At 45.0% G+C, this 27,446-nt stretch overlaps 1 protein-coding gene across 4 annotated transcripts in view; it reads left to right on the forward strand.

Annotated features, from left to right (window-relative positions):
* DYNC2H1 (dynein cytoplasmic 2 heavy chain 1) overlaps positions 1-27,446 on the forward strand; it is a 256,629-nt gene that overhangs the window by 131,332 nt on the left and 97,851 nt on the right. For all 4 annotated transcript variants that reach the window (XM_045077504.1, XM_045077505.1, XM_045077507.1 and 1 more), the window contains 9 exons: positions 892-957; positions 2,550-2,600; positions 3,369-3,446; positions 7,094-7,225; positions 8,137-8,209; positions 21,268-21,428; positions 24,555-24,680; positions 25,894-26,004; positions 26,858-27,013. In XM_045077504.1, the coding sequence (XP_044933439.1) occupies positions 892-957; positions 2,550-2,600; positions 3,369-3,446; positions 7,094-7,225; positions 8,137-8,209; positions 21,268-21,428; positions 24,555-24,680; positions 25,894-26,004; positions 26,858-27,013 (954 nt within the window). The remainder of the gene's footprint in view (positions 1-891; positions 958-2,549; positions 2,601-3,368; positions 3,447-7,093; positions 7,226-8,136; positions 8,210-21,267; positions 21,429-24,554; positions 24,681-25,893; positions 26,005-26,857; positions 27,014-27,446) is intronic.

Consider the following 27,446-nt stretch of genomic DNA (forward strand, 5'->3'; position numbering starts at 1 on the left):
AGAGTAGATGATTTTTTGTTGTTTTTAATAAGCATTTACTGTATTTTTAAACAGAAATGAGATGTTTATTTTAGAAAATTTACAAAATACACTTAAGAGAAAAAGAAGAAACCAAAAATAACTTATGGTTGTAAAAGTAAATCACCAATAAAAATTGATTCCATTTTTTTCAATTTTTTTGGCAGGTATTTATCCGTATATGTTTATATGAACATATTGCCCTTCTTTCCATTGTATATGGGCTATGTTATATATTTTGATTTGAATATTATTTATGATAAACTTTTGAACATTTGGTTTGTTTCAGTTTTTCCTCCATAATAAAAAATCTTGCATCAAATGCCCTCATTTCTTATCTATAAATACATTCATCATCCCTTTGCATAACTTTCTAGAAATGAAATACCTTGATTTAAGGGCATAGAGAATGTTCTGGATCATGTAAGCATACACAATGACAGATTGAAGATTACTAATGCAGGGGGTTGATCTTTATGGTAATTCAGACCTCAAAATTGGATTTCAGCTTGTTAAATAAACCTGTGTTTTTAAATCATAGAATTATATGATGTATATTATTAATACATAAATTATATGATGTATATATAAATGATACATATGCATTTATATGATATACATCAATAAATATAAATTATATGATGTATATATACAGTTATATGATGACTGATCTTTAATGTTTTCTCTAAAACTTCAGGTACTTTCTCTATCCTTCCCACCTACAACTTGGAAATATTGTTTTGTGGAGGGGCCACTGGGATAGTCATTTCTTATATTGGTAAAAGTAGATAATTTAAAGATTCCTATCAGTACTGTGCTTTTCTGAAAACACAAATTTAGAAACAGCAAGATAACATTTGTTATTCTTTTCAGGCTGATCAGTTGATGTTTGCTTTGCATTTTGTTCGAGGCATGCATCCTGAACTTTTTCAAGAAAATGTAAGTGGGGTTAAGGGAGGAGACTGTTAGAGTTACATAGAAGTTTGGTAATGGGCAGATTTATGGTTGGAGTAGAAATAACTTTGTCTAGAAATTATCAACCTATTGATTTTTTACTAAGTTAAAAATTTAGTGCAAGATGCTGATTTCTGCTTCTCCCCTCTGGGTGGGCCCAGCATGTGGAAGGGATGGTGAGGCAGAGTGACTTACCCCAGTGTTTCTAGACCTTTCTGAACCCCAGTCCCCTGCTTGTCTTGCTCGCACGGCAGTGGAGCTGACACATACACAAAGTGAAACAGTGCTGGTGGACAGCTGCCTTCTTTACCCCCTTCACTGACTTGCTCCGAGTCAGCAAGGGAAGCAAGAAGGTGGGCCGTTTCCAGAAACCTCCTGGAGCCCAGAGCCCTGTGTTAGTCTTTTATGTATAATTCATCTTCGTTGTCTATAACTTCATTCCTGGTCTGCCCTATCAAACTCTCCCCCTTGAAAAGAACCTGCTTCAGGTTAGAGCTAACCAATCTATCTCTGGTGTGCTTCTGACATTTAAAAAGTTATTTGAAAGCGATTTTCTGGTTTTGGTGTCACCGTCATCAGTGAGAGCTGAGCGTCGAGGTTGGGGAATAGCACACAGACAGACGGACAGTCCAGCTGTGACCATCCCTTTTATTTCCACCATTAGCTTTGATGCCTTTCCCTCCCCTGAATCGTGTTTTTCACCATGATCAGTAAATTCTGCACTGTGTAAGACTTAATATTCCCTGGTTTTCCCTGCCGGAGTGTACGTAAATATTGGGAAGAGAACATTTTTCTCTGACCCCCGTCTAGTAATAGTAACCATTTCTATTCCATCATGACTGATCATGACTGTATGATTTCAGTGAAGAGGAGTGAGTGGTCATGCTGGGTGGAGGCAGGAAGTAATTTTGGTTTTTTCCATATTGCTCTCAAGTTTTATATGTTTTCTCTTTATTTGCTGACCAGTACATAACAAGGACTATGCTAGTGCCCATTATTACCTGCAGGGAGGTCAGGGTAAAGACCGAGATCTTGGAGCACTAGATTCTGTAGCCCTGGGTCAGTCATGATTCTATGGATTAATTTAAAAAAAGAATAATGGCAGTCTTCTCCTAATCTGCTGGAAAAGATAAGCTAACGGAAGTACTTTTCTCTATTTTTTCCCGGCATACAGAATTTTTTAAATTTTTGATGCACTTTATTGCTTATTTATTAGTGAAAAATGGCATATAATGGGGCAAATAAGATAAACTCTGACTGAACACAACATGTAAATTTGTGGATGTTGAAGCATTGTATATATATATATATAGGGAGAGAGACTGTTGTTAGGCTTTTGCTTTAGTAAAATTATTGCTCATTGTTTGCCTAGGAATGTGTTATGTTACTACATGAACTCATTCTTGATGTCAGTGTTGAACCAGAAAGGGAAGACATGACATGAGTTTTATTGTTTTTTTTTTTTCCATGTCCTTAGAAAGCTGCACTGTAAGCCATCTTATAGGGAAATTGAGAAAATTGTGTTAGCTGGTTAGTATTTTTATATTTTTTGAGTAAATCATATTTTTATTCAATAGGAATGGGATACGTTTACAGGTGTGGTTGTTGGAGACATGTTGCGGAAAGCTGTAAGTAAAAATAATAAAATTATTTCACTCTTAGGGAAAGTAGTTCTCTCTTTGGCTTCCTGAGATATTTGCTTCAGAGAAATTTTACAGTTCTGTTGAAATTATACTTTAACTAGAGAATATATTCTTGGCTCTACTACCATACTATAAAACAGATCTAAATATTTTTGTCCTTAGAGACATATATTCTTATGAAAATAATACTAATTAAATACTAAGAAACTAATGCAGTTTCTTTCAGTACACATTTTATCCCAAGAACACTTTAAAATCCTGAAAAAATAGAATTTTGTGTTATGACTAGGAAAATTCTCGTATAGCTGAAGTTTAAAATGTTTTTAAAAATTTTCGATAACTTTATTCAAGTTTAGCTTTTTCTCTACTACTTTTCTATTTGAACATGTAATGAATCATAGTTTTCTTCAAAGCAGAATACCCAAACTGTAATGCAAAATCTAGATTATGTATGAAATGCAAGATATTATTAAAAATAATATAAATCTGTGGCCATTTTTATTATATTATATTTTTAAGCTTCATAAAAGATAATATATAATGAAAATGAATGCAACGTTTGTGTAGATGGTTATTATACCTTGTTACATTGAATGAATTTTACAATAGTGTTGTATAGAATTTTACAATCGTAAAACAAATGAAGTAATAATACACAGAATGAGTTTTTCAAATCAGAGTTCATACAGTTAGCTAGTCTCTTACTAAATTTTTCTAAGTCTGAATGTCACCAAATACGTTGCTTTTCCGAAGGACTCCCAGCAGAGGATCCGGGATCAGCTCCCGTCATGGATAGACCAGGAGCGCAGCTGGGCAGTGGCCACACTGAAGGTACTCGCGACTTTCCTGCTGTGGGGGGTGCTGCAGCTTCTGCGTCCGAGTCCTGTTTCTTTCTTCAGATGCTCCCTGTTCATCTCAGTGTTGATACTGCGGTGACTGCCATCAGAGCCCTGGGTAAAGGACGTCAAGAGAGTTACTCTGTTCTGATTAGTCCTTTAATCCTGAGCTACATCTTTCCTCCAGCACACACACGTCTGGTCTCCATGGCACAAGGTTCTGTGTGGTGCACCCGCAGGGGGTAGAAGAGAAGGAAACAGAGGATACGATATGGAGTGTGGAGGCCTTATCGATAGACTAATTCAGGATTGGTAGAGAGATGCAGTGCACTTAGGAGTTTCCGATTCAAACTGTTTCTCTCGCTTTATTCATCTTTGAACTGTCCCTTGCCCGCAGCTCCTCCCCGTCCTCGCGGTCCCTCCCTCGCCCACGCCCCTCTCTGTCCTTGGCATCGCTCCCTGAATTGTGACTCTTACCATTCACCGGGGCTTTGCTGCAGAGCCTCTGCTTCCGATCTTAGGCCTCTGTTTCGTTGTATCCTTTATGTTTTAAAGCTGACTCACACTTCAGTGTGTGCTCTACTAAAGCCTTCTGAGGGCTGGTTATCGCTCCCAGGGTCAAGTCGTCGTCATTTGCGTAGGAGAGAAGACAGTCTGTGGCCTGCTCCTTGCCTGCCTCTTCCCTACTATCTCCAGTCTGTCCCCACATGGTTTCTCGCACTTACACTTCCCACGGCTGCTCCCTCTAGCCGGCCTGCCCTGTGGCCGTGCTCACCTGGCAGACATCGCTTTCGCATTTGAGGACATACTTTCTTCATCCTGTCTCTTCTGTTGGCATCCATCTTGAACATTCCTACGTCACAGCACTTGTCCTCCTGAGTCAGAACGATGCAGTGTGTCGGTCGTTTCTCCCAGCTTGCAGTGCATAGAGACTGGGATCCGCGCCTGGTCAGGCTTGCTGTCCCCGACAGTGCAAAACCTGACTGGTACGTTCCTCTGTTCAGTAAGTGCCCGCTGTACCCTCAACGCATAGTTCGCTCTCTGTTACACACCTGTTCCGGTTGTACACATGAAGATGAGCGGACAAGCTAATGACAAAACAGGGATGTAGGTTTCACCTCGTTCATGCATTCTGTTAAGTGATAGTATTTACGAAGTATTTATAATCTGCTGGTTGACAGAGGAGAGCACAGATGTATAAAAGTCTTGGTTCCTTCTTTCTAGGAGTTTGTTACCTTGTGAAACACTTCTGACACAGTCCTAAGACCTGGCTCATGAATTCCGAATGAGAAAATTAATGATTATTGTTTGATCTCTAGCTGATCTCTAGTTACACTTGGGGAACAAAATCTTACATTTGTAACCCAAAAATTGTAATGATACTTTTTTTGCCCCACATACTCATTTCTTTTTAAGTAAGGAAATGCAAAACATTTAGGGAAGCCAGCTTTCCTATTGAAAGAAGGTTTATAATACATGTTAACATTTCATTATCAGTTAACAAAACATTTTTAAGTGGATTACCTCATTCATTTCATTTTTTGTTTTTATTTAAATTACAGCTAATATATAGTTCAGTATTAGTTTCAGGCATACAATTTAGTGATTCTACATGATTTATCTTATTTAGTTATTATACCAACCCTGAGACAGGTATTATTAAGTTCCCTTTTTACAGATGAGAAATGAAAGTCAATAGTAGTGAGTTAAATGAATGAGCCTAAGGTTTCTTTTTAACTTAACACATATTTTTGAAGATGCATTATGTGCCAAGCAATCGTTAAATGCTTTGCGCATATTATCTTGCTTTATCATCACAGTAACCTGATGAGGCCGTAATTATGCCGGTTTCAGAAAAGAGGCAGGTGAGGTAGGGAGAGGCTGAATCACGGAGTCAGTCAAGCAGGTGGAAGTTCTGGAGCTGAGACTGCAGCTCAGGCCTTCTGACACCAAAGTCAAAGCCTTCAGTATTTGATTTTCCAACTACCGTGTTTTCCTTCTCTGTCTCCCAGGACTCCCCGTCTTCCTCCCTGCATTCCCGAGTGGGAGGTGGGTGCTGAGGGTGGGGCGTGGGCCGCGGTTCTGGAGCCCAGCTGCCCAGGCTTCTGTCCGTGTTCTGAACTCAGGCCACATGGGCGCTTCTGTGGGGAGGGGGCGCGAGCCGACTGTCCTCGGAATCTGTGTGTTTCTTCTCTTTCCTTCCTCCCTGCTGTGTATGGTGGCTGCCTCAGGGTGGTGACATGTGCTGAAAACCACCAGATGGCTCGCGGTGACTGACGGGTGACTGGCGGGTGACCCACTGGTGGCCCACCGCATCGTGCGGAATGTGAAAGCCGATCACCTCACACAGTGTGTTCAGCCCCCCGATGAGGTAGCTGCTGGTACTGTCCTCGCTTGTTGGATGCGAAGACCAGGCACAGAGTGACATGGTCAATTAGAAGCCGGGCCAGGATTTGAACCCGGGCTCGTTGCGGCAGAGTCTGAGGCTCCCGCAGCTGCGGATGGTCTGTTCGCAGACGCCTGGGAGTCCAGTTAGCGCAGGCTGCTTTGTCGTCAGTTGGCTTCTCCTGAGTCGGGCCCCTCGTGCTTCGTGTCTGCAACGGGTGGGCACTGCGCCTTTGGGGGCCAGGTCGGGGCTGTCAGTCGGGACAGGCTGCACCGGCCGAGCCCACCTGCGCGCGGGGACTCCTGACAAGTACTGGTGTGCGGACTGGGGGGTTCCACAATGGGCCCAGACTCCAGCGGAACAGACACGCCGCCACGCTGCCTCAGATTTCTGGCCGGAAATGGTGATTACACGCCGCGTAGCACATAGAGGCAGCAGTGGGCGCTTACACACCAACAGCCACTGGATTTCACAGGCGGCCATCAGGGGTTCTCCTCATAGGCTTAGATCACTTATTACAATATTTGAAGTGAAATGTACTTATTTTCTATTGTATAAGTTTAATTTTAGTTAGGTTCCCTCACGAAATTTGGGCAATATGATGGGTTATTTAGGGATGAGTAGAGCTACTTGGATGACGCATCCCTGAGCACTTGGCTCCGGGCCGTGATACGTGCCGTTCTAGTGTCCGCACATGCACCGGTCTTCCCAGTGCGCCACTGTTTCCGTGACCCTTCTCCCTCTCTCCTGCCGCACATCGCTGACCTTGCAGTCCAAAGTTGGCGAGAGTTTGGAGGAGAGGCTGCCGGAGGGAAGGGGGACAGGCAAGATGGGTGAAGTAAGGGAAGGAGTAAGTCACGGAAACAGCAGGCACCGCAGAGGGGTGTGGTCGGGTGAGGCCATGGTGTTCCGTGGGGCCAGGTGACGCTACTGCGGTGATGCTGCGGAGCCCCGCAGCGTTTAGAGATTTGGATCACCGTGTTGTTTATCTGAAACTGATGTAGCATATATACTCCAAAAAATTATACTAAGAAATTCTTCTCTAATGGGCAAAAGACTGGAACAGACATTTTTGTGAAGAAGGCATACAAATGGCTGACAGATGGACAAAAAAAGGTGCACACACACACACACACACACACATGCACATACACATGCACATACGCACATATATGCACGTGTACACGTACACACACACACACACACACCCCGGGTCTGCTTGTCACTCACCGCTCAGTGTCATGTCTGTGTTTCAGATCGCTCTCCCCAGCCTGTACCAGACCCTCTGCTTCGACGACGTGGGTCTGTGGCGGACCTACTATCACAACTCCGTGTGTGAACAAGAGTTCCCGTCTATTCTGGCAAAGAAAGTGTCCTTGTTTCAACAGGTGAGTTTGCTAACTGCCTCAGAGTACCTGGCGTCTGTCTCACTCTGAAGCTGTTTACAGGAGGGCTCTGCCTTTGGGGGTCATGTCACGTTGCCTTGGGGAAGGGCCTTGTGCCTGTGCCATTCCCCTGGACATGGAGTCCCCACAGAGTGGCTGGTGGGACCCCTCTGCCTCCGCCTGAGGGTGTCTGTGCTCTAGAGACCAAGTCTGAGAGAAGGGGCTTCAGGTGTAGTTTGCACAGGCTTGCCCCTCACCTCCCGGGACCGTGTCTCCAGAAAAGGCCTCGGGGCACGTAGCAAGGTATTTGCCCCCCTCTAGCCCATGCAGGCCTTCAGGGCAGAGGCCGAGTGCCAGCAGGCGCCCCGGGGACGGGTGTCTGGGCCTGTGCCCCTCCATGTGCCTCTCTTCTCTTGGCTCCCAGTGCTCCTGTCCTGCCCACGTCGCTGCGGGGAGTGACACTCTACCAAGCGTGGCTTCAAACAAGAAGGAAACAAAACCAAGAGAAACTACTTGATAACTTCAACATCTAGGGAAACACATAATTGAGCATAAGAAGAGTGATGTGAAAATTTTAGGCAGGGTTTGGGGGCCTCTGTTGTCCTGTCATCAGAAAGCCCTTACATAACCCTTGTTTCACCGGCTGAGCGGCCCCTTGTGAGATGCAGAAGACACAGCTCACCTGTGACCACTACTTGCTCGCGGTGGCTTTTGATGAGAAGTTGGAGGGAGGAAATCAGTGCATTTTAGTAACATTTTCGCTCTTAAACACATAGCATTTTGTGTAAGTAAATAGTGGGACGATGATCGGTGTGGACATATCCCCGCGGGAAGATTTGTTCGTTCAGTAACAGTGACGCTGGTGTGAAATGTCCAGGGTTCTGAGTTTAACCTTCCCTGCGCTTTGTCGGCAGGTGCTGGTGGTGCAGGCGCTGAGGCCAGACCGACTGCAGAGCGCCATGGCTCTGTTTGCCTGCCGAGCTCTGGGTAAGTCCCCGGCTGCAGCCAGGCCACTGGCCGCAGGACCTTGGCTCCCGCAGACGTTTTGTTTATGCTGACCTTGGTTTAGAAGATTAGATCTTTTCTTTCCTTCTGCTTATCTTCAAAACTCTACTGGATGTGATTGAACTTAATGTTGTGTTAGGTCTGATGCATAGTTGAGATCCTGTATTTACTTATGGTGTTTGAAATTTACAGAATTATTGTATGGTGAAAGCCCTTTAGGCATTAATACATTTGTTCTTAGTTAGGACTTAAAAGCAGGGAATCAATGTTTGACTTAGATAATTAAAGTAAAACAAAAAAATAACCATAGTCTTGGCCGGGGGGCTGGGGAGGCTTCAAAATGAATTATTTTTTTCTCCAAACAAAAAGTGAAGTATTTGTTTGTCTTTCGGGTTATAAGCTGTGCAATCCATTTTTTAAATCTCTGATAGTCTTATCAGAAAGAATTAAAAGTTACTCATTTTTAAATAAACTATACTTTGTTTTGATTTGCTCAAGAGAATTTGGAAAAACGACGTTAAGGTGAGAGAGTTTGACTTCTTCATTGCCAATTTGGATACCTTTTATTTCCCTTTGTTGTCTGATTGCTGTTGCTAGGGCTTCTAACACTATGTTGAACAAGAGTGGTGAGAGTGGGCATCCTTGTCATGTTCCTGATCTCAACGGGAAGGATGCAAGCTTTTTCTCATTGAGGATGATATTTGCTGTAGGTCTGTCATAGATAGATTTGATGAAGTTCAGGAATGTTCCCTCTATCCCTATACTTTGAAGCGTTTTAATCAGGAACGGATGCTGTATCTTGTCAAATGCTTTTTCTGCATCGATGGAGAGGATCATGTGGTTCTTCTCTCTTCTCTTATTAATTTGTTCTATCACATTGATTGATTTGCGAATGTTGAACCATCCTTGTAGCCCAGGGATGAATCCCACCTGGTCATGGTGGATAATCTTTTTAATGTGCTGTTGGATCCTGTTTGCTAGGATCTTGTTGAGAATCTTAGCATCCATATTCATCAGTGATATTGGTCTGAAATTCTCCTTTTTGGTAGAGTCTTTGCCTGGTTTGGGGATGCTGGCTTCATAAAAGGAGTCTGGAAGTTTTCCTTCTGTTTCAATTTTTTGAAACAACTTCAGGAGAATAGGTGTTATTTCTTCTTTGAAAGTTTGATAGAATTCCGCAGGGAATCCATCAGGTCCTGGGCTCTTGGTTTTTGGGAGGTTTTTGATCACTGCTTCAATCTCACTGCTTCAATCAGATGACATGATTTTTTTTTTTTTTTTTAAATATTTTATTATTTATTTGACAGAGAGATCACAAGTAGGCAGAGAGGCAGGCAGAGAGAGAGAGAGGAGGAAGCAGGCTCCCTGCTGAGCAGAGAGCCTGATGCGGGACTCGATCCCAGGACCCTGAGATCATGACCTGAGCCGAAGGCAGTGGCTTAACCCACTGAGCCACCCAGGTGCCCCGACATGATTCTTTATATGGAAAACCCAAAGGCTCCACCCCCAAACTACTAGAACTCCTACAGCAATTCAGTAACATGGCAGGATACAAAGTCAATGTACAGAAATCAGTGGCTTTCTTATACACTAACAATGAAAATACAGAAAGGGAAATTAGAGAATCGATTCCATTTACTATAGCACCAAGAACCATAAGATACCTGGGAATAAACCTAACCAAAGAGGTAAAGGATCTGTCCTCGAGGAACTACAGAACACTCATGAAAGAAATTGAAGAAGACACAAAAGGATGGAAGACTATTCCATGCTCTTGGATCGGAAGAATAAACATTGTTAAAATGTCTGTACTGCCTAGAGCAATCTGTACTTTTAATGCCATTCCAATAAAAATTCCACCAGTATTTTTCAAAGAGCTGGAGCAAATAATCCTAAAATTTGTATGGAATCAGAAGAGACCCCGAATTGCTAAGGAAATGTTGAAAAACAAACAAACAAAAAAACTGGTGGCATCACGTTACCTGATTTCAAGCTTTACTACAAAGCTGTGATCACCAAGATAGCATGGTACTGGCATAAAAACAGGCACATAGACCAGTGGAACAGAGTAGAGAGCCCAGATATGGACCCTCAACTCTATGGTCAAATAATCTTTGACAAAACAGGAAAAAATATACAGTGGAAAAAAGACGGTCTCTTCAATAAATGGTGCTGGGAAAACTGGGCAGCTGTATGTAGAAGAATGAAACTGGACCATTCTCTTACACCGTACACAAAGATAAACTCAAAATGGATAAAAGACCTCAACGTGAGACAGTAGTCCATCAGAATCCTAGAGGAGAATATAGGCAGTAACCTCTTCGATATCAGCCACAGCAACTTCTTTCAAGATATGTCTCCAAAGGCAAAGGAAACAAAAGCGAAAATGAACTTTTGGGACTTAATCAAAATCAAAAGCTTCTGCACAGCAAAGGAAACAGTCAAGAAAACAAAGAGACAACCCACGGAATTGGAGAAGATATTTGCAAATGACAGTACAGACAAAAGGTTGATATCCAGGATCTATAAAAACTTCTCAAACTCAACACACACAAAACAGATAATCATATTAAAAAACGGTCAGAAGATATGAACAGATATACTTCTCCAATGAAGACATACAAATGGCTATCAGACACATGAAAAAATGTTCATCATCACGAGTCCTCAGGGTGATTCAAATTAATACCACATTGAGAGGGGCGTTAAAGCCTCTGCCTTCGGCTCAGGTCATGATCCCAGGGTCCTGGGATTGAGCCCCGCATCGGATTCTCTGCTCAGCAGAGACTCTGCTTCCCTTCCTCTCTCTGCCTGCCTCTCTGCCTGCTTGTGATCTGTCTGTCAAATAAATAAATAAAATCTTTAAAAAGAAAAAAAAAAACCTAATTGAGATACCACCTTTCACCAGTTAGAATGGCCAAAATTAGCAAGACAGGAAACAACATGTGTTGGAGTGGATGTGGAGAAAGGGGAACCCTCTTACACTGTTGGTGGGAATGCAGGTTGGTGCAGCCACTTTGGAGAACAGTGTGGAGATCCCTCAAGAAATTAAAAATAGAGCTTCCCTATGACCCTGCAATTGCACTCCTGGGTATTTACCCCAAAGATACAGATGTCGTGAAAAGAAGGGCCATCTGTACCCCAATGTTTATAGCAGCAATGGCCACGGCTGCCAAACTGTGGAAAGAACCAAGATGTCCTTCAACGGACGAATGGATAAGGAAGATGTGGTCCATATACACTATGGAGTATTATGCCTCCATCAGAAAGAACGAATACCCAACTTTATAGCAACATGGATGGGACTGGATTATGCTGAGTGAAATAAGTCAAGCAGAGAGAGTCAATTATCATATGGTTTTGCTTATTTGTGGAGCATAACAAATAGCATGGAGGACATGGGGAGTTAGAGAGGAGAAGGGAGTTGGGGGAAATTGAAAGGGGAGGTGAACCATGAGAGACGATGGACTCTAAACAATCTGAGGGTTTTGAAGGGGCGGGGGATGGTAGGTCAGGGCACCAGGTGGTGGGTATTGGAGAGGGCACGGATTGCATGGAGCACTGGGTGTGGTGCAAAAACAATGAATTCTGTTACACTGAAAATAAATAAAAAATAAATATTAAAAAAAAAAAAACTACGTTAAGGAAAGGATCTGTAAAGAGTTTTAGTTGAAATACAAAGTTATCCAAGAGTAGTGAATCTTTATTCTAAACCACAGGAGTTTGGAAATGAAAAATCTGGAATAAGTAGAAAAGCATACTGACATTTTTTTTCTAGAAGTTCTCCATTTCTTTTAACATTTTACCCATCTATGAAATTTTATGTGGATATTTTTATAACTTTTACTGTTATGTATGTTTTCATTAAATTATAATTTATCATATGAGCAAGCTTAGCACAGTATTTCAGGAAATTGAAAACAATATACTGGGTTTTCCATGCTCCTCCATGGAAACTTTGCTCAGTAATCCCTGTCGTGCTGTCTTATGACACTGTTGGAGTAGACCACAGTGGTCGTCTTTTGAGAGGTCGTCCCAGCCTCACTGCTCCCACTCTCTCGTGTCCTCTCAGACATCTGCATCTCCTGACGGCTCACACTTGAGCTGCCCCTGTTACACCCTGCACCCCTGTCCGCTCGCGTCACCCCAGGGCAGCGCTCTGAGCGGCTGTGTCTAAGTGTCGGTTTAAAGGCCGGGAGACAGAACCCCACAGCTAGCAAGTGGCAGGACCCAGACCCAGCTCCATAGTTCGTCTTCTTGCTAAATCCTGAAGGGTCACATTTTTCTCAGTTTAGAGGGATATTTTTGGCAAGTGCTCACGGAAAGCTGTGTCCTTAACCCTTACGTGATCCCTCACACACAGATGTCCCCACCCTCACCAGCTAGACTGGTTTCCTGGGGCTTTGGTAAGCATCATACACAGGCAGGCTTCAAGCAACAGAAGTGGTTGGCTCCCGCCTTTGGAGGCTGGAAGTCCAAAATCTGCGTCCCCGCAGGCCGTGCGCCCTCCGAACCCTGTCGCAGAACCCCTTCCTGCCTCTCCTGGGATCCTGGTAGCTTGCTGGCAGCTGCTTCGTCCGAATGGCATTTTCCCCACATATCTCTCTCCTGACATGTCTCATGTCTTACGGGCCCTGCCCCAGGAAGACCTCCCCAGAAGCTAAGTGGTTCTGTCTGGGTGACCCTGTTTCCATGTCGCGTCATGTCATGTTCTGAGCTATTGCAGTTGCGACTTCGGCTTCTCTCCTGGGGGCGGGGGGCAGTGTTCGGCCCGCACTGTGGCCGTCTTCTGCTTCGCCCTCTGGTAGGACACGCATGTGCACGTTGTGCAGCCGTTTCGAGACTCCCATGAGCCCGGTCACTTGGTGGGCTGCTGGTGGGGGAGTGGAGAGCTTCTGCCGCTGCCCTGGGCCTCCCTTTCCTTACACACGAGGAGCAGTGTCTTCCTGTCTTTGGCAGAACGTCTGTCTCCTGGGTTGTCTTTACTGCCATCTGGCAGAATGTCTGTGCGCCCAGCTCCTGGTTGCGAGTGCGGGTGCCCCTCTTGGAGTCACTCCAGCGCAACAGGGGAAAAGTCCCAACCAGGACTCAGAAAGGAAGGTGCGGGGCAGGGCTCTGCACCCACGGGGCTCATGGACTCTTTCTTGGTCTCAGTCCTGCACGTTCTCCCTCCGTTCATCTTCCCTCTTTCCTCTTCTCCCTCCGTCTTTGTGTCCCCGTTCTCTTTCCTGCACGTGTGTTGCCCTTAGTCTCAGGGTTCGTGTGTATCCTGGGCATCAGGCTGCCAACCTCCTTGTGATGAAGGAGAACTTTCCCTCCCAGCCTCACCTGAGTCCCAGGAAGGATTCTGCTCTGCTCGGCTTGGGTGACATGACCTTTTCTGCAGCTAATCTCGCCAGAAGTACATGAAACAGCAATTTGTCCCCCAGAAGCCGGGGGGGGGGCTGCTCCCAGAAATGAGGGGAGAGCTGCTGGTCCCAGATGGGAGGCCTTCTAGTCGGCGGGCTTGTGGTTTGCCCCAAGTGCTTCTCGTATTCACGCGGTTGTGTAGTCCAACCATTCACATATAAAGGGCATTTTGAGAGTCTGACTCCTTTAAGAGTCACAAATGCCGAGCTGGTGGATCTGGAAAGTGAGGTGTTGGCTAGCAACGATGTTTGTGTCCATGTCAAAAAATACTCAGGAGCACACTTTCTCTTGTGACAGTTAACTTGTTGCCAAACGTCCACACGGCTGGTAAGTAGTACTGGGTGGTTGGCGTATTATTTAATAAATATGAAATCTGTTCCTCTGTTTGCCACTGAGAAGTTAGCTGGTGAAAGTAGCCTGTTACCAGCATTTCTGAGAAAACAGAGGCAGGGAGACAGGAGTTCTGCACTTCCCGTCCTCCAGTCTTCCAAGGGTTCTGCTCGCCCTTCTGTTAGAGGGATGGCCTTGCTCCCATCAACGACCAGCCTGGCTGCTCCTTGTGTTTTATTCCTGCCCTTATCCCCTCTCCAGCAACCTGACCTGTGTTCTAGTCATCCTCTCTCAGCCTGCTCCTGCAGTGTGTCCCTCAGGGGAGAGAGCAGTGACCCAGTCCCTCGGTGCTCCCCCCGCGTCCTGTCGGCTCCCTCTGTGGCCAGTCCCCATGGCCCCACAGACTGTGCCCCTTCCATTCAGTGGTGTCTTCTGCTGTGTTGCTGCGTCCCACACTGTGTGCCATAATGACGACTGTGCCCTTGGCTTATTTCGTGTGTCAGTGGCTTCCTTTAAACGCCCTCCACTTTCTTGTCTTGGTGATTTTGTTTCTTCTTTCAGGCCTCAGCCCTTTCAGGCTCTCGTTGTCATTTCCCTGTACTGGCTGTTTCTCTGCGTGTCTCTGAAATGTTGGCCTCTTCTTCTTTTCACTTCGTTCTCTCTCTAGGTAAATCCCCCCGTCCCTGGCTTGCAGGGTCATCTGTGAATGACTGACTCTTCAATCTCCTGTTTTCAGCCCTGACCTCTTCCTGGAATTCTAGACTCGTATACCCGAGTGCCTGGCCGATGTTTTCCCATTAGTGCCGTCCTGCCGGTTTATCAGGACCAGCCCAAGCTCTTGACACAGCTACACTAGCACCCACTCCGTTGCTCCTGCCAGACACCTGAAAGAAACGCCTTTTCTTTGTTCTTTTCTTCCTTACTCCAGCGGGTTCTTTCGACTCGGTCTCTAAAATTTGCTCAGTTAATTTACTTTGTGACATTTGCTGCCCGCTGAATGCACGCCGTTATCCTCACCCCAGTCACCGCCGTAGCTTTGACTCTGCCCTCGGAATGTGCTGGGAACCCACTGCTCACGTCGCCCCTGCCATCTGCTCACTCTGTTTACGCCAAGTTTGCTAAGTGGGGTTATTGCTCTGTGGGCCTCTCTACTTGCCCACTCCCAGTTTGTTCTCAGCGTAGCCTCCAGAGCGCCCTTAGAAGTACAGGTGAGCTCTTACCTCTCCTCAGTTCCAAGTCTTGTGAGGGCATCTCACCCTTCCTGAGTCCTTACCTTGTCTTAACGGTCTGACGTCTTTCAGTCTTTTGTTCCGGTCTTAGGTCTCATCTCCGTCCACTCCCACCCTCTTTTTAATCTTTTCCAACCATGATGGCCCTTTTCCCCTGTTCTTCCAGAGCCTCCACCCTGTTTCTGCAGTTTCAGGACTTACTGTTCCTTCTTCCAGGAGTGCTCTCTCCCTCCCCCATTATCTTCCCCAGTTCTCTGCTCAGATGTCATTTTTCCAGTGTCAGTTTCCCTGAGGTCTCTCTGTGAAAGAACGTACTCTGACTCCTTTACCTTGTTTGTTTTTCTCCAGAACTATGACGCCCGTGAATTGTCGGGCCTCCAACTGGAGCATAAGCCACGTGAGGGCACATATTTATGTGGTCTCTGGTTGTACCGCAGGACTTAAATAGCTTCTGGAATGGAGGGGCTAGAAGTGTTTGTTCCTAGTTGGTCTCCCTCCTTGGGTGCTTGCTTCCTTTCCAACCCATGCTCTTCATACAGCTGTGTGGTCTTTAAAAAATTGAAACCAAATCATCTCCATGTTTGAACAAGATCTCCAAAATCTTCCCAAAACGCTTAGAATAAACTCTGGAGTCCTTCCATAAGCTGACAAGACTCTGCTTGCTTGTCTGTCGCCATCCGGGGCTATTCTTGCTGGCCCCCTTGTGCCAGTGGTCAGAACCCCCGCAGTACTCGCACGGTCCGCGGCTCTGCACTTTCCCTCCTGTGTTTGCGTCCCTTCCTGGAGACTTTATTCAATGCAGGGATATCTTCCAACGACCGGAATAATAGTTCTTAGTTCTCCAGTAGTAAAGATTATTATTTCCTTTAATACTTTTTTTTTTAGAAAAAAGTCATCTTATTAAAATTCAAATATAATTAGCATACGGTGCTGTATTAATTTCAGGGGAAAGATACAGTGATTCACACTTGCCTGTGACACCTGTTGTGATGAGCACCAGGTATCGCCTGGACATGCTGAACCCTTTTTTCTCTTAATGGGGAGCTTCTCTCTGTCGTTCAGATGCCAGCTCACAGTACTGCGGTTGCAGACAGGTCCTTCTGGGCCACCGAAGAGTGGCAGCACATCAGCCTGCTTTATTTTATTTTAGATTTTATTTATTTATTTATTTGACACACAGAGAGAGATCACAAGTAGACAGAGAGAGAGGGGAAAGCAGGCTCTCCACCGAGCAGAGAGCCCGATGTGGGGCTCAATCCCAGGACCCTGAGATCATGACCTGAGCCGAAGGCAGAGGCTTAACCCACTGAGCCACCCAGGTGCCCCCATCAGCCTGCTTTAATTCCATCTGTAGGACCCAACACTCACTGATATTTCTGGCTCCTCTCTATATTTATCATCTGCTTCTCTAACTCGGGGCATTTCAGTAAAACAGGGCAGTTTCCAGAGAGGCTTTTCAGTGTCTGTCTTTCCTCACTCCTGTGGTCTTTAAAGATGTCCTCTTGGTACCACATCACACATGACCTTCCTTACTGCCTTCGTAGTCTGACCTTCTACCAGCCCCGCGGAATACTTCCGTTGCGGCACTGTCTCACCTCCAGGTTCAATGACATTTGAGGTTTAACGGCATTAACTAAAAACCTCATGCACCCACATATTCAAATGCCGTGAAAACTCAATATACTTCTGAAGTCATATTCTGTCTGTTTTTAAGCAGAAGTTACATGTACTGGTACGTGGCTGGATGACTTTGTATTGGGTCAGATGGTTTTATTAATACAGTTTTTATATAAAATTGGATTTCTACTATATGAATAAGTTTTTAAAATTCAAATTGCTAGAGAATGACAAGCACTTATCTCTTTTTAATCAAATTGTCAAGATTTGATTTTAAATATAATTTCTCAAGCATCATTCATATGGAAAGAGTTTTAATAAGTTTTGGCAATCCTTTTTATAATCTGTAAACTTACAAACAGTAACTTAAAAAGCTATGTGAGTAATTTGGATGGACTTGGGACTTTTCTAAGTAGCTGCTCTGGGCAGGGACTGTGCTGCATGTATGAGGTTCCTGGGGGCAGCCCCGGAGAGGCTCCCTACTCTCAGGTCAATGTGAGCCAGGCGAGTTCCCTGCTGTGAAGCTCCTTCCTGGACACGTGCCTGTGCCCCATCCCAGGCACGTGGCCTCCGTGGCTCCATCATGCTCACAAAGTCTGTGTCTGAGAGCAAAGGGGAAGGACAGGAGGACTTGCATATGCATTTTCTGTTGCCTCCATAACAAATCGTCCCAAATCAGCAGCTCCCGACGGTATCCACGTACTGTCTCATGGTCCTGGGGGTCGGAGGCCCGCCGGGCTGGCCTGCTTTCTCTGCTCCTAGCACACACGGTGGAACCCTAGCATTGGCCCTGTGCTCTCTGGGAGGAGGATGCTGGGAAGGAGGCATCTCCCAGCTCGTCCAGGCTCCTCTCAGAGTCAGCTGCATGCCTTGTGGGCTTGAGCTCCTCCTTCCCTCCCTGTCCTGGAGCCCTCCTCAGCATGCGGAGGCCGCTGGGGTTCTGGGGTCCGTGGCCCCTGTCCTCCCTGGTCACAGGCAGCAAGGGCAGAGGGGCTCCTCCTCAGGCTTCCCACCCCTCTGCTCTGCTCTCCGCTCTTCCCTCTGCCACCTCTGTCCTGCTTCTCCTGCTGCGTCTCTCCAACTTGAGCTGGAGAAACTTCCTGTTCTTAAGGATCCAGGTGATTAAAGTGGCCTCCGAGGACGATGGAGGTGAGCGCTGCTGTGAGGTCCATAACCGTCACCGTGCCTGCGGAGTGCCTTCACGCAGTGCCTGCTTAGGGCCCCAAAGCACATCATGTTCTGCCTGCCACAGAGCATTTCGACTTGTTCGATTCTGTGCTCGAGTATTAGTCTAGGTTTAAAGAGCTTCTGCCCATTTAATTGGTTGATGTGCCTTGGGTTAGACAGTGGTTGTCTCTTTTCTTTCTTTCCCTGACATTGGTGGTACGATTTTTAGAGTTGTCCTCACTTGCTGATACAGGAAGTATAATTTTGTGCACTGGAAGCGTTTCAGTCTCTCTGCTGGATGTGGGGAGTGAGGAAGAAGAGATCCCTCGTGCTCACCACCTAGAGTAGTTTGATATTTATCTGCTACTTCGTCCACTCACTTAGGTACCTAAAAAGTGCTGGATTTTGGTATTCCTTCTTTTTTATACTGTAAATTATTTCTTCTTTAATGATTTTGGTATTTTATCTGAGTAGAATAAAATGCAATAAAGGTTTAAGTTTTTACCTTGACTCATTTTTTTTTTCCTTTGAAAAGAATTGATAATATTTTAAAGATGCATGGTCAAAATTTAAGATCCCAGTGATTTTTCAGTCGTGATAATTTATGGTACAGTGAACATCTGTGGCTCTTCAGTTTGACTAGTTTTGGAAGATTCACCCTAATAGTGCTAGTCATATAGTGAGTCAAAAGGACTTAATAAAACCAGTGATTATATGTCTAGGTCAGGTCAGTTAAAAATGCAGTTATTTTATTTTATTGGTTATTTTATTGGGAGTTTTGTGGGCAGAATGGCTGATAAGGGATTCCAAGTAACATGAACATTACTTCTATTATCATAAATAGTATATTTTTTGACGATTTTTTTCTCTAATTCAAAGTGTTCCAGTACTTTGAAATATTATATAAAATGAGTTAATGAACATCTGTTTATCTTCTGTGGAATTTTAACTTTAGAAGCAATATTTAAATTTATGCTAGAGGATGCCTTTAGAATGATGAGCAGAACAGACACGATTCCTGTCCTAGTGGAGTGTGTAGTCTGTATTTGTTAATGTAAGAGGTGATGTGGTAATCTGTAGTTTAAGTTTTTAAAGACACTTTTATATTGGCATGTAATTCTCCCCCCCCCCCCAAAAGAAACACACCTGTTACAATCAGGAGTTCTTTTATAGGAACCTACAAATACGCAGATGTTTATCACATGATATCTCTCAGGGGAGCTCTGGGAGAAGACAGGGAGCAGCGGGTGCCCCGCGTCCTCACCTGCTCGTGGCTGGTGCTAGTGGGCGTGCCTTGCTGTGCCTTCCTGGCAGAGGTTGTGCCGGTGTGGACTCCTGTTGTCTGTGGAGCCGTCTGCTTTCCAGTCAGCCTCCGCTAACATCCTGACCGGGATTTCAGCCCTACCAGGTGGCGTCCAGAAACCACTCAGACCCCTCAGGCTGTTTCCCCTGAGTTTTCACTGCCGTCAGCAGCTGCAGCGAGAGTTTTTGTACTTGCTTCTGCATTCGCATCCTGGATGATTTCTTAAATTAGTATAGTCTCAGTGACTGAGTCAAAGGCCAGACACGTTTTTAGACTTTTGATACATACTATAGTATCAGACAGTTCATTTAATTGGCCAAGAATGTTTATTGAACTTAGGAATGAGTCAGTGGTTGAACAGAAGCATAGCTAATTATCTTGCTGCAAGTAGTTAAGAACTCTTTTCGATTAGGTCTTAAAACAGGATGATTGTTAGCAACATCAACTTAATTAAAAATGAAATTCATACGGCATGCCCCTAGGAGCGGTGGGTGAACTTCGAGAGGCAGTTGGCGCAAACTCAGCAGGGGTTAGGAGCGTCTGCCCGTGACAGTTCTGAGTTTCCCTGAGGACTTGGCGTGGTGAAGAGAGGAAGGCAGTGGGGCAGGTATGCAGTCCGTCTCCTCAGTATGGTCGTCCAGAAGGGCCTTCTTCGGCCTATCTGGAGGGCATTGGATTTATATTTTAAAGTGCTGGCTGCAGAAATCCTTAAGAATGTCTTTCTCAAAAAACAACAACAACAAAAAACAAAACAAAAAAACGGATGTCTTTCTCCAGTGATTTTAGAATCTCTGAGGTTCAGTGTTGTCTCATCATGTGTACTTGTGAGGATAGAAGGACACCTTTCTTGCCTGTGGAGTCGTTCTGTTATGTTCTGCTAATCTGTGTTTCAACTCTTGTGTCATACTCCTCTTTGTAGGTCAGTTCAAACAAGTCTCTTTTGATTAGTCATCGAAGTGGGTCTTCTTTAGCTGGGCTTTTACTAAGTACTTTAATCTCAGAAGCATTTAAATTTTAGCAGAACAGATTTGAATATAATAGCAGAATTATCATTTTTTGTCTGTATAGGACTCTGTAGTTATGAGCTTCAAATTCGAAAACACATGTGAACTCTGTTGAATACGGTGAGCATCTAGCTGCGGGTCACCTTTGGCAAGACTGTCACTCTTCCGCCGGTTGGTTCTCTTACATGTAGCATACGGAACTGGTGTCATAGAGTACATGATGAGTAATGGAATCTGATAGATCTGATTATATGAACATCCTATGACATGGGATTATTATGATTTTATGATTATAAATGGAATCTGCTTTGATGATTATACCCTGTTTTGCTTCCAAATGACTTAATGGGCTGTTTTATGCCTGTTTTACTATTGAGGAAACTGAGGCATAGTGTATCTTAGGGTGAGTTGGCTAACCCGAGAGCTTATATATTTCTGTCTCCAAACTAATATTCTTCTCATTCAGTAGCACTTTCTTTCTCCTCGTAATGCACAGAGGTAGGAAATAAGTGTCCTATAACGATGACGGTAAAGTTGTTCACTCAGCCACATGTGATCTGATTCCAGTGCCCACCCAGCACAGACTTGGCTCTCCATTACCACAGAAGTGGACAAAAAGCAGTATTGCTAGGCGGTTGGGTTCAGTCTTCTCTTGCAGGCAGAAAGTCGCACAGTAAGAGCACAGCACAGATGTGTGTTCTTCGGGTGCTGGGCATGGCTGTCCAGACGCCCACCTGCCGGTGTTAGTGATTCGCAGAGATGACAGGTGGAGATGGGTTAGAGCCATGCCTGGCCCTTATGTGAGCGTTCAGTGAGATGGTAGTTTTCGCTAGGAGTGAGTGATCTTACAGTTGAGAAACTCTATAATGTCCGGGATTGTCACTCACCTATATTTTCTGCTACAGCCTGTAATTAGCTGGACTAGACTTTGTCAGAATCATGTCACTTTGTCATTTCGTGTCTTTCACATCTGTCTTCCAGGACTGAAAGAGCTGTCCCCGCTCCCCCTCAATCTCAAACGGCTCTACAGAGAGACACTGGAAATCGAACCAATCTTGATAATTATCTCCCCGGGTGCCGATCCATCTCAGGAGCTCCAGGAGCTCGCCAGTGCCGAGAGAAGTGGAGAGTGCTATCACCAGGTCAGCGCCCGGCCCCTGTGCTGCTGGAGCCCCTGCTCCTCCCGTCCGCCCGAGGCTGTTAGGGAAACACGGGTTTGGTGGTGGTAGGCCAAGCAGTGTTCCCCAAAGTGCCCAGGTCCTGCTCCCCAGAGCCTGTGAAGCTGTCCGCTCCCACGGGGGAAGGAGCTCTGCACGTGTAGTTCCGTAAGTGTCTTCACATGCACACGTTGTCTTTCCGCAGTCAGGTGGGCCCAGGGTGATCATGGGCTCCTAACATTGGGGAGGCTGGGGAGGCCGCGGGGAGATGCCGGTGTGTTCATGGCGCTGTGGCCGGAGCGCTGGGAAACGCTGGGGTGCTGACTTGGAAGGTGCCAGAAGGGGCTGCCAACGACTTCTGGAGGCTGGAAAAGCAAGAGGGAGATTCTGTCCTCGAGCCTCCAGGAGACCCAGCCGTGTGGTAAAGCCAGACTCCTTGATGTTAGGTGGGGCTGTCGTCTCCAGAAACCTGCTAATGAATTTGTCTGGTTTTAAGGTACTAAACTGTGGTGGTTTGTTAGAGCAGTAACAGGAAACTAATATATTTGCTAAGCTTTTGAGAATAATTTTTAAATTTTACTTGGATGCTTTTATAATAAATCACAGCAGTATTTACCAGCAAAGGCTGAACTGCATAACTTGTGAGTGAAACTGAGGTCATGTCGAACACCATTCTCTCTGAGGTAAATTTAGGAGCTCTACCCTGTTCCGATGGCCTCCTTTGTGCTACTCCGCTTGCATGCTGGCCAGAGCAATATTAACTTACTATCAGTTTTTGACAATGGAATAAATAAACCGCTTTCAGTGGGACCGTTGTGATGATGAAGCAGCAAATGGAGAAGTCGCGTGTTGTGTGGGGCCCGGGCGGGAGGCAGCAACGGAGCAGGGGGCTGGGCCCACTGTTGGGGTGGCTCTCGCGGGGCATCTGCTTCTGCCCTGGCTGGGGTGTCCTGATGCCCCTGGGGGACAGCTCGTAGCCGTCAGGGAGGAGCCTGCAGGAGGGGCCTGCTTTGCACCCCCTTTCTGTTGGCACCGATTCCAGCAACGGGCAAAGCTGTTTGGGTCCACAGATAGGTTTGACAGCTGAAACCTGTCAGTTTTGGTGTACTGAGCCTGCAAAATTGTTAAATTCAGTAAAGTCTTTCAACATGGACATAATTACTCTTCATTCTGTTAAAGTTTTATTGCTGTGCTGTTATATATGCTACGGCTAATACATTCTTGATGCAAAAAATTAATGTTTTTAAAAGATTTATTGATTTGACACAGAGAGAGAGTACAAGTAGGGGAAGGGGCAAAGGGAGAAAGAGAAGCAGGCTCCATGGGGAGCAGGGAGCCCGATGCAAGGCTTGATCCCAGGACCCCAGGATCATGACCTAAGCTGAAGGTACACATTTAACCAACTGAGCCATCCATCTGTCCCCCAAAATAGTAATTTTTAATTGCAGAAGTTGTGACATTTCAGAGGGGATGTGCGGCTCACCATCTTCTTGACATTTTCCTGTTGTACTTTTTTTAAAGAATTTATTTTTATAGTAAATATTTTTTTCTGAGGTTTTATGAATCTTTAAGCTCTTTTCATATAATTTATCCTTTATGGGAAATGATGAGTTGTGTGTATTTAGCTGTCATTTCCATTGAGGAAAATGCTTACCCTTTTCTCTGATTCTGTTGTACATGCCTGTACTTCCATTTTTTGTTTTTTGGGGTTTTTTTTGTGGGGTTTATTTTGCATTTTAATAATGGCAAACTAGTAAGTGCATCAAAACAATTCAAGCACTTTGTTTCACCTCCTATTTGCTTTATTCGGGGTTAGACCTTGAAATTTTAAAAAAGTCAGTATGACTATTTCTTACCTGTGTTATTGTATGCTTTAGTACACAGTGGATTAGACATGGTTCCCACTCTCAAGAACATTATAGTCGAATTGAAAAACAAAATCAATACATGTAAAAGTCAACTGAAAAGCAATGAAATGCTATGTTGTATTCATTATGGGACATTGTGATCTGAGAATATGCAGGGAATAATCTCAGTCTTTTGGTATCGGTTGAGTCCTGATTTGTGAAATCACTGTGGTTTGCAGTGATCTATAACCATCGTCTTGAAAGTGTTTTGACCATGTATCCAGTAAGAGGCTGGAGCTAGGACTCTCCCTGTGTGTATTGGTAAGTTCCTACACACGCACCCGCCTGTCCTGGTATGCGGCTCTGCCGGAAACGGCCCTTTAAAAACACTCCAGGGGTCTCAACTGCACATGATCTGTGGGGTGTAGCCCCCCTGGGGCTGCTGGCTTACCCCTGCGGGTTCTGACCCTGCAGCTTGCACACTGTCCGTGCGCTCAGGCCCTCCTGCTTGGAATACGCCTGCAGCTGGTCTGCTATATGAGGCGGACTGGGCCCTGCCTGAGAGTCCTCCGCATAGCGGTCGGCAGCGCCAGGAAACACGCACTGGGATTCTGGTGGACTTGGGATGCCCGTTGCCTCTCTGTCTTTATTCTCTCCTTGCTGCACCCCACTCCGCCCCGCCCCACCCTGAGCAGCCCTAGAGGAGCAGTGGGCAGAGTGGAGAGTCCTTGCCGCAATGAGGATTTACTGGATGGTGGACGGCTAGGGAATACCACCATCACAGCATTATACCTGTGGCTAGAGAGCAGAGCCAGACGTGCGGAGTTGGGAAAATCAGAAGTAAATTTCAAAAAGTGGTAGTGATTAAACATTAATATTAATGGTTAAACATTAATGATTAAATGCTCAAAGAATTCAAGATGACAGTTAAATAAAATTTCCTTTTTTTTTTTTTTTTTTTATGGTTCATGTCTGAGAGCGTAAGGATTGCAGGAAATAGGGGAATGTGAAACACAACTATTCTGGAATTCTTTATACTGTTCTGAAACTTGCAGACCTATAATGATAATAAACATGAAAGTATTAGAAATCTGCTATTGCTGAAGGACAAAAACAGCTGTTGGAAATGGCAACAGTGTTACTAAAAACTTAGAACGCTCATCAAAATAATTGAGTTCAGTATGTATGACAGGTTAATTTGAATCTCTTCTGTGACATATTATCACATCTGTAGTTAGTACTGTTTTTCATTTTGTTGTTGCAGGTTGCTATGGGTCAAGGTCAAGCTGATTTAGCTATTCAGATGCTGAAAGAATGTGCCCGAAATGGGGACTGGCTGTGTTTGAAGAACTTACATCTGGTGGTGTCTTGGCTGCCAGTTCTAGAAAAGGTAGATTGAGATAAACGTGGTATAAATAGAATATGATGGTAACTGTTCTGTGGCATAATAGTATGTATTATAATTTACAATTTTATGCATGTACAATGTTTTTACCAAAGCCAGTTTTTTTGTTACTTTTATTCTGCATTTTACATTATAATAATGTTAATATCAGACATAGATTATATTTATTAAAGTAATTTTTAGACCTCATTCTTTTAGAACTCTTGACCGTTCTTCTGTCATTCATTTATTCCTTTATTCTGTAAGCACTAGTTTAGTACAGAAAAAAGCCAGCACTTGCCCTAAGTGCAGGTTGCATACAAAATTTGTACCTGTTCTGTCAGAGGAACTTGGTTTAGAAGAGACAGGGCACTCTCAGAGCTCAGTTGTGGCCTCAGAAGACGTCCCTCTGAGACAGGATGTTTAAATGGACAGATGGAAGAACGTGTCAGGTTCCAGAGAGAGTACAGGTAGCAAGAGGAGTATTTGTAAAGACACGCATGAACATGGGAATGAGCGACCAAGGCACACGGCATGGGCAGAGGAAATTGTGTGGTGAAGTTTTGCAGTCAAATGCTCTACCACTGAGCTATACCCCCGAAGTTTTGAATTTGCATTGTAGGCAATAGGATACAACAAAAATTGGTAATGAAGGAAGTGATGTCATTAGAGAACCCAGCGGAGGCATGAACGGAAGCAGTGAAACCCCGAGCCCCGCACAGGGGTCTGGCTGAGGCCTCGGTGGCCGCTAACACTTACTTTGCAAACATTGTGCGTCGGCACCGTGACGAGCGTCGTACGTGGTGCAGACTGTTACCGTCCTTGCTTAGAGCTGGTGTTGGTCCTAGACCCCAGGTCACAGAGCAAATAAGCAACAGAATGAAATGTATCAGCATGTCACAGAAAGATCTGAGAAGGAAATTTTACTTAATAATATATTTATAGGGATGCCTGTGTGGCTCAGTTGGTTAAGCAGCTGCCTTCGGCTCAGGTCATGATCCCAGCGTCCTGGGATCGAGTCCCACATCGGGCTCCTTGCTCCGCAGGGAGCCTGCTTCTCCCTCTGACTCTGCCTTCCACTTTGTCTGCCTGTGCTTGCTCTCGCTCGCTCTCTCTCTGACAAATAAATAAATAAAATCTTAAAAAAAAATAATATATTTATAAAGTGGAAATTAGCGTGTGTAAGTAGATTTTTCTTGTTGCTGTTTTTGTACACAAGGAATTGAACACTCTTCAGCCTAAAGATACATTTCGCCTGTGGCTCACGGCGGAGGTTCACCCCCATTTCACCCCCATCCTACTGCAGTCAAGTCTGAAGATCACCTATGAGGTAAGGAGGCAGGAAGCCCAGGTCACGCGGCGGGAGGTGCTGTGGTCTGCTCGCACCTCCTGAAGCTCCTGTCACGAACACCAGTCGCATGGAGCACACCAGGGTGTCCTTCCCAGCGGTCCGCTCAGGTAGTAAGTGGGTGGAGGACCTGCACAGACGTTTCTCCAGGCACGCGCACGGCCGACAGAGCCATGGGCGGGTGCTCAGCATCACTCGGCGTCAGGGGACGCAGATGAGCGCCACGGTGGGTCAGCACGCTTGTCCGATGGTCAGCGTCGTTTTCCTTTTTTCAGCCCGTTGTGCTCCGGACACATAATGTCCAAGCCTGGTGTATCCAAGACTGTATGTTTGCAGTGTTAGTGCGTAGCTGGTCAAAGTCATGAATAAAATAATGAACTGAGTTAAAGCTTTTAAAACTGGTAATAGGGATTCTGCTTGTTTGTTTGTTGTTTTCTCACTCTGTAGAAATGTCTTTCTCCCCGGAAAGGACGAACCTTCTATGAACCTGAAAACCACAGGCCACATAGTAGTCAGTGTCAAGTTCATTGTGTAAATGACAATTTGGTTTCAGTAAATTCCCTCAATAATCATATAAAACTCATTTAGTTGTTTTGAATATTGTTGGTTTTAGAGTTTTTGAATTTGAAAATGTTTGAATTTATAATTGATCGGAACTGTTAAGTACAAGGAGTTTAAAACTGGTTTTAGATATGTACGTTTTGAAGTAGCACAATGGTAAGTCAAAAATGGGTAGTAGTGAAAACTTTGCTTTATTAAAATGTCTCTAAATATGTTAAATATTAACTTCGTCTGTAAGATTTAAAACACTAGGATGTCAATTTTTTGTCGTTAGTCACCTCCAGGTTTGAAGAAGAACTTAATGCGCACTTACGAGTCTTGGACTCCAGAGCAAATCAACAAAAAAGATAACATACCTCGAGCTCACGCTCTCTTTAGTTTTGCATGGTTTCATGCTGCGTGTCAAGAAAGAAGAAATTACATCCCGCAGGTGAGTTAGAACGTCTTGGACATGTTGTAAGCTGTGCATGTTGTGTAGTAGTGTTTCTACGACTTAGTGGAAATGAATGGGATCACTTCATAATCTGGCTCATGAGTCCTAACTGTCCCTCTCGAATTCTGTCTGTGCCATTCGCCTTGTGGACTGCGTACAGTTACGTAGTTCACGTCCCTGAATGACATTGTTCAGAACAAGGTGTGACCCGTCATAAGCCCTCAGTGATGGTTAGGTGTCATTTCTGAGGTCACAGTCATCTCCGAGGTCAGACCTGAATTCAGCGTAGTTTTCCTGTGGTGTACTGCCCTCAGTGGAAGCCACGGATAGCCGTGTCCTGAGACTGGGCTCCTGGGGACCGTTCCCGCCATCTTTTTTTCTCAGCGGCCCAGCCGGTGCATTCTCCTGGCCAAGTACGCTTGAGATCTGG

Source organism: Mustela putorius, unplaced genomic scaffold (genome assembly GCF_011764305.1).
Source record: "Mustela putorius furo isolate JIRA1106 unplaced genomic scaffold, ASM1176430v1.1 tig00000198_pilon_pilon_pilon, whole genome shotgun sequence".
NCBI lineage: Eukaryota > Metazoa > Chordata > Mammalia > Carnivora > Mustelidae > Mustela > Mustela putorius.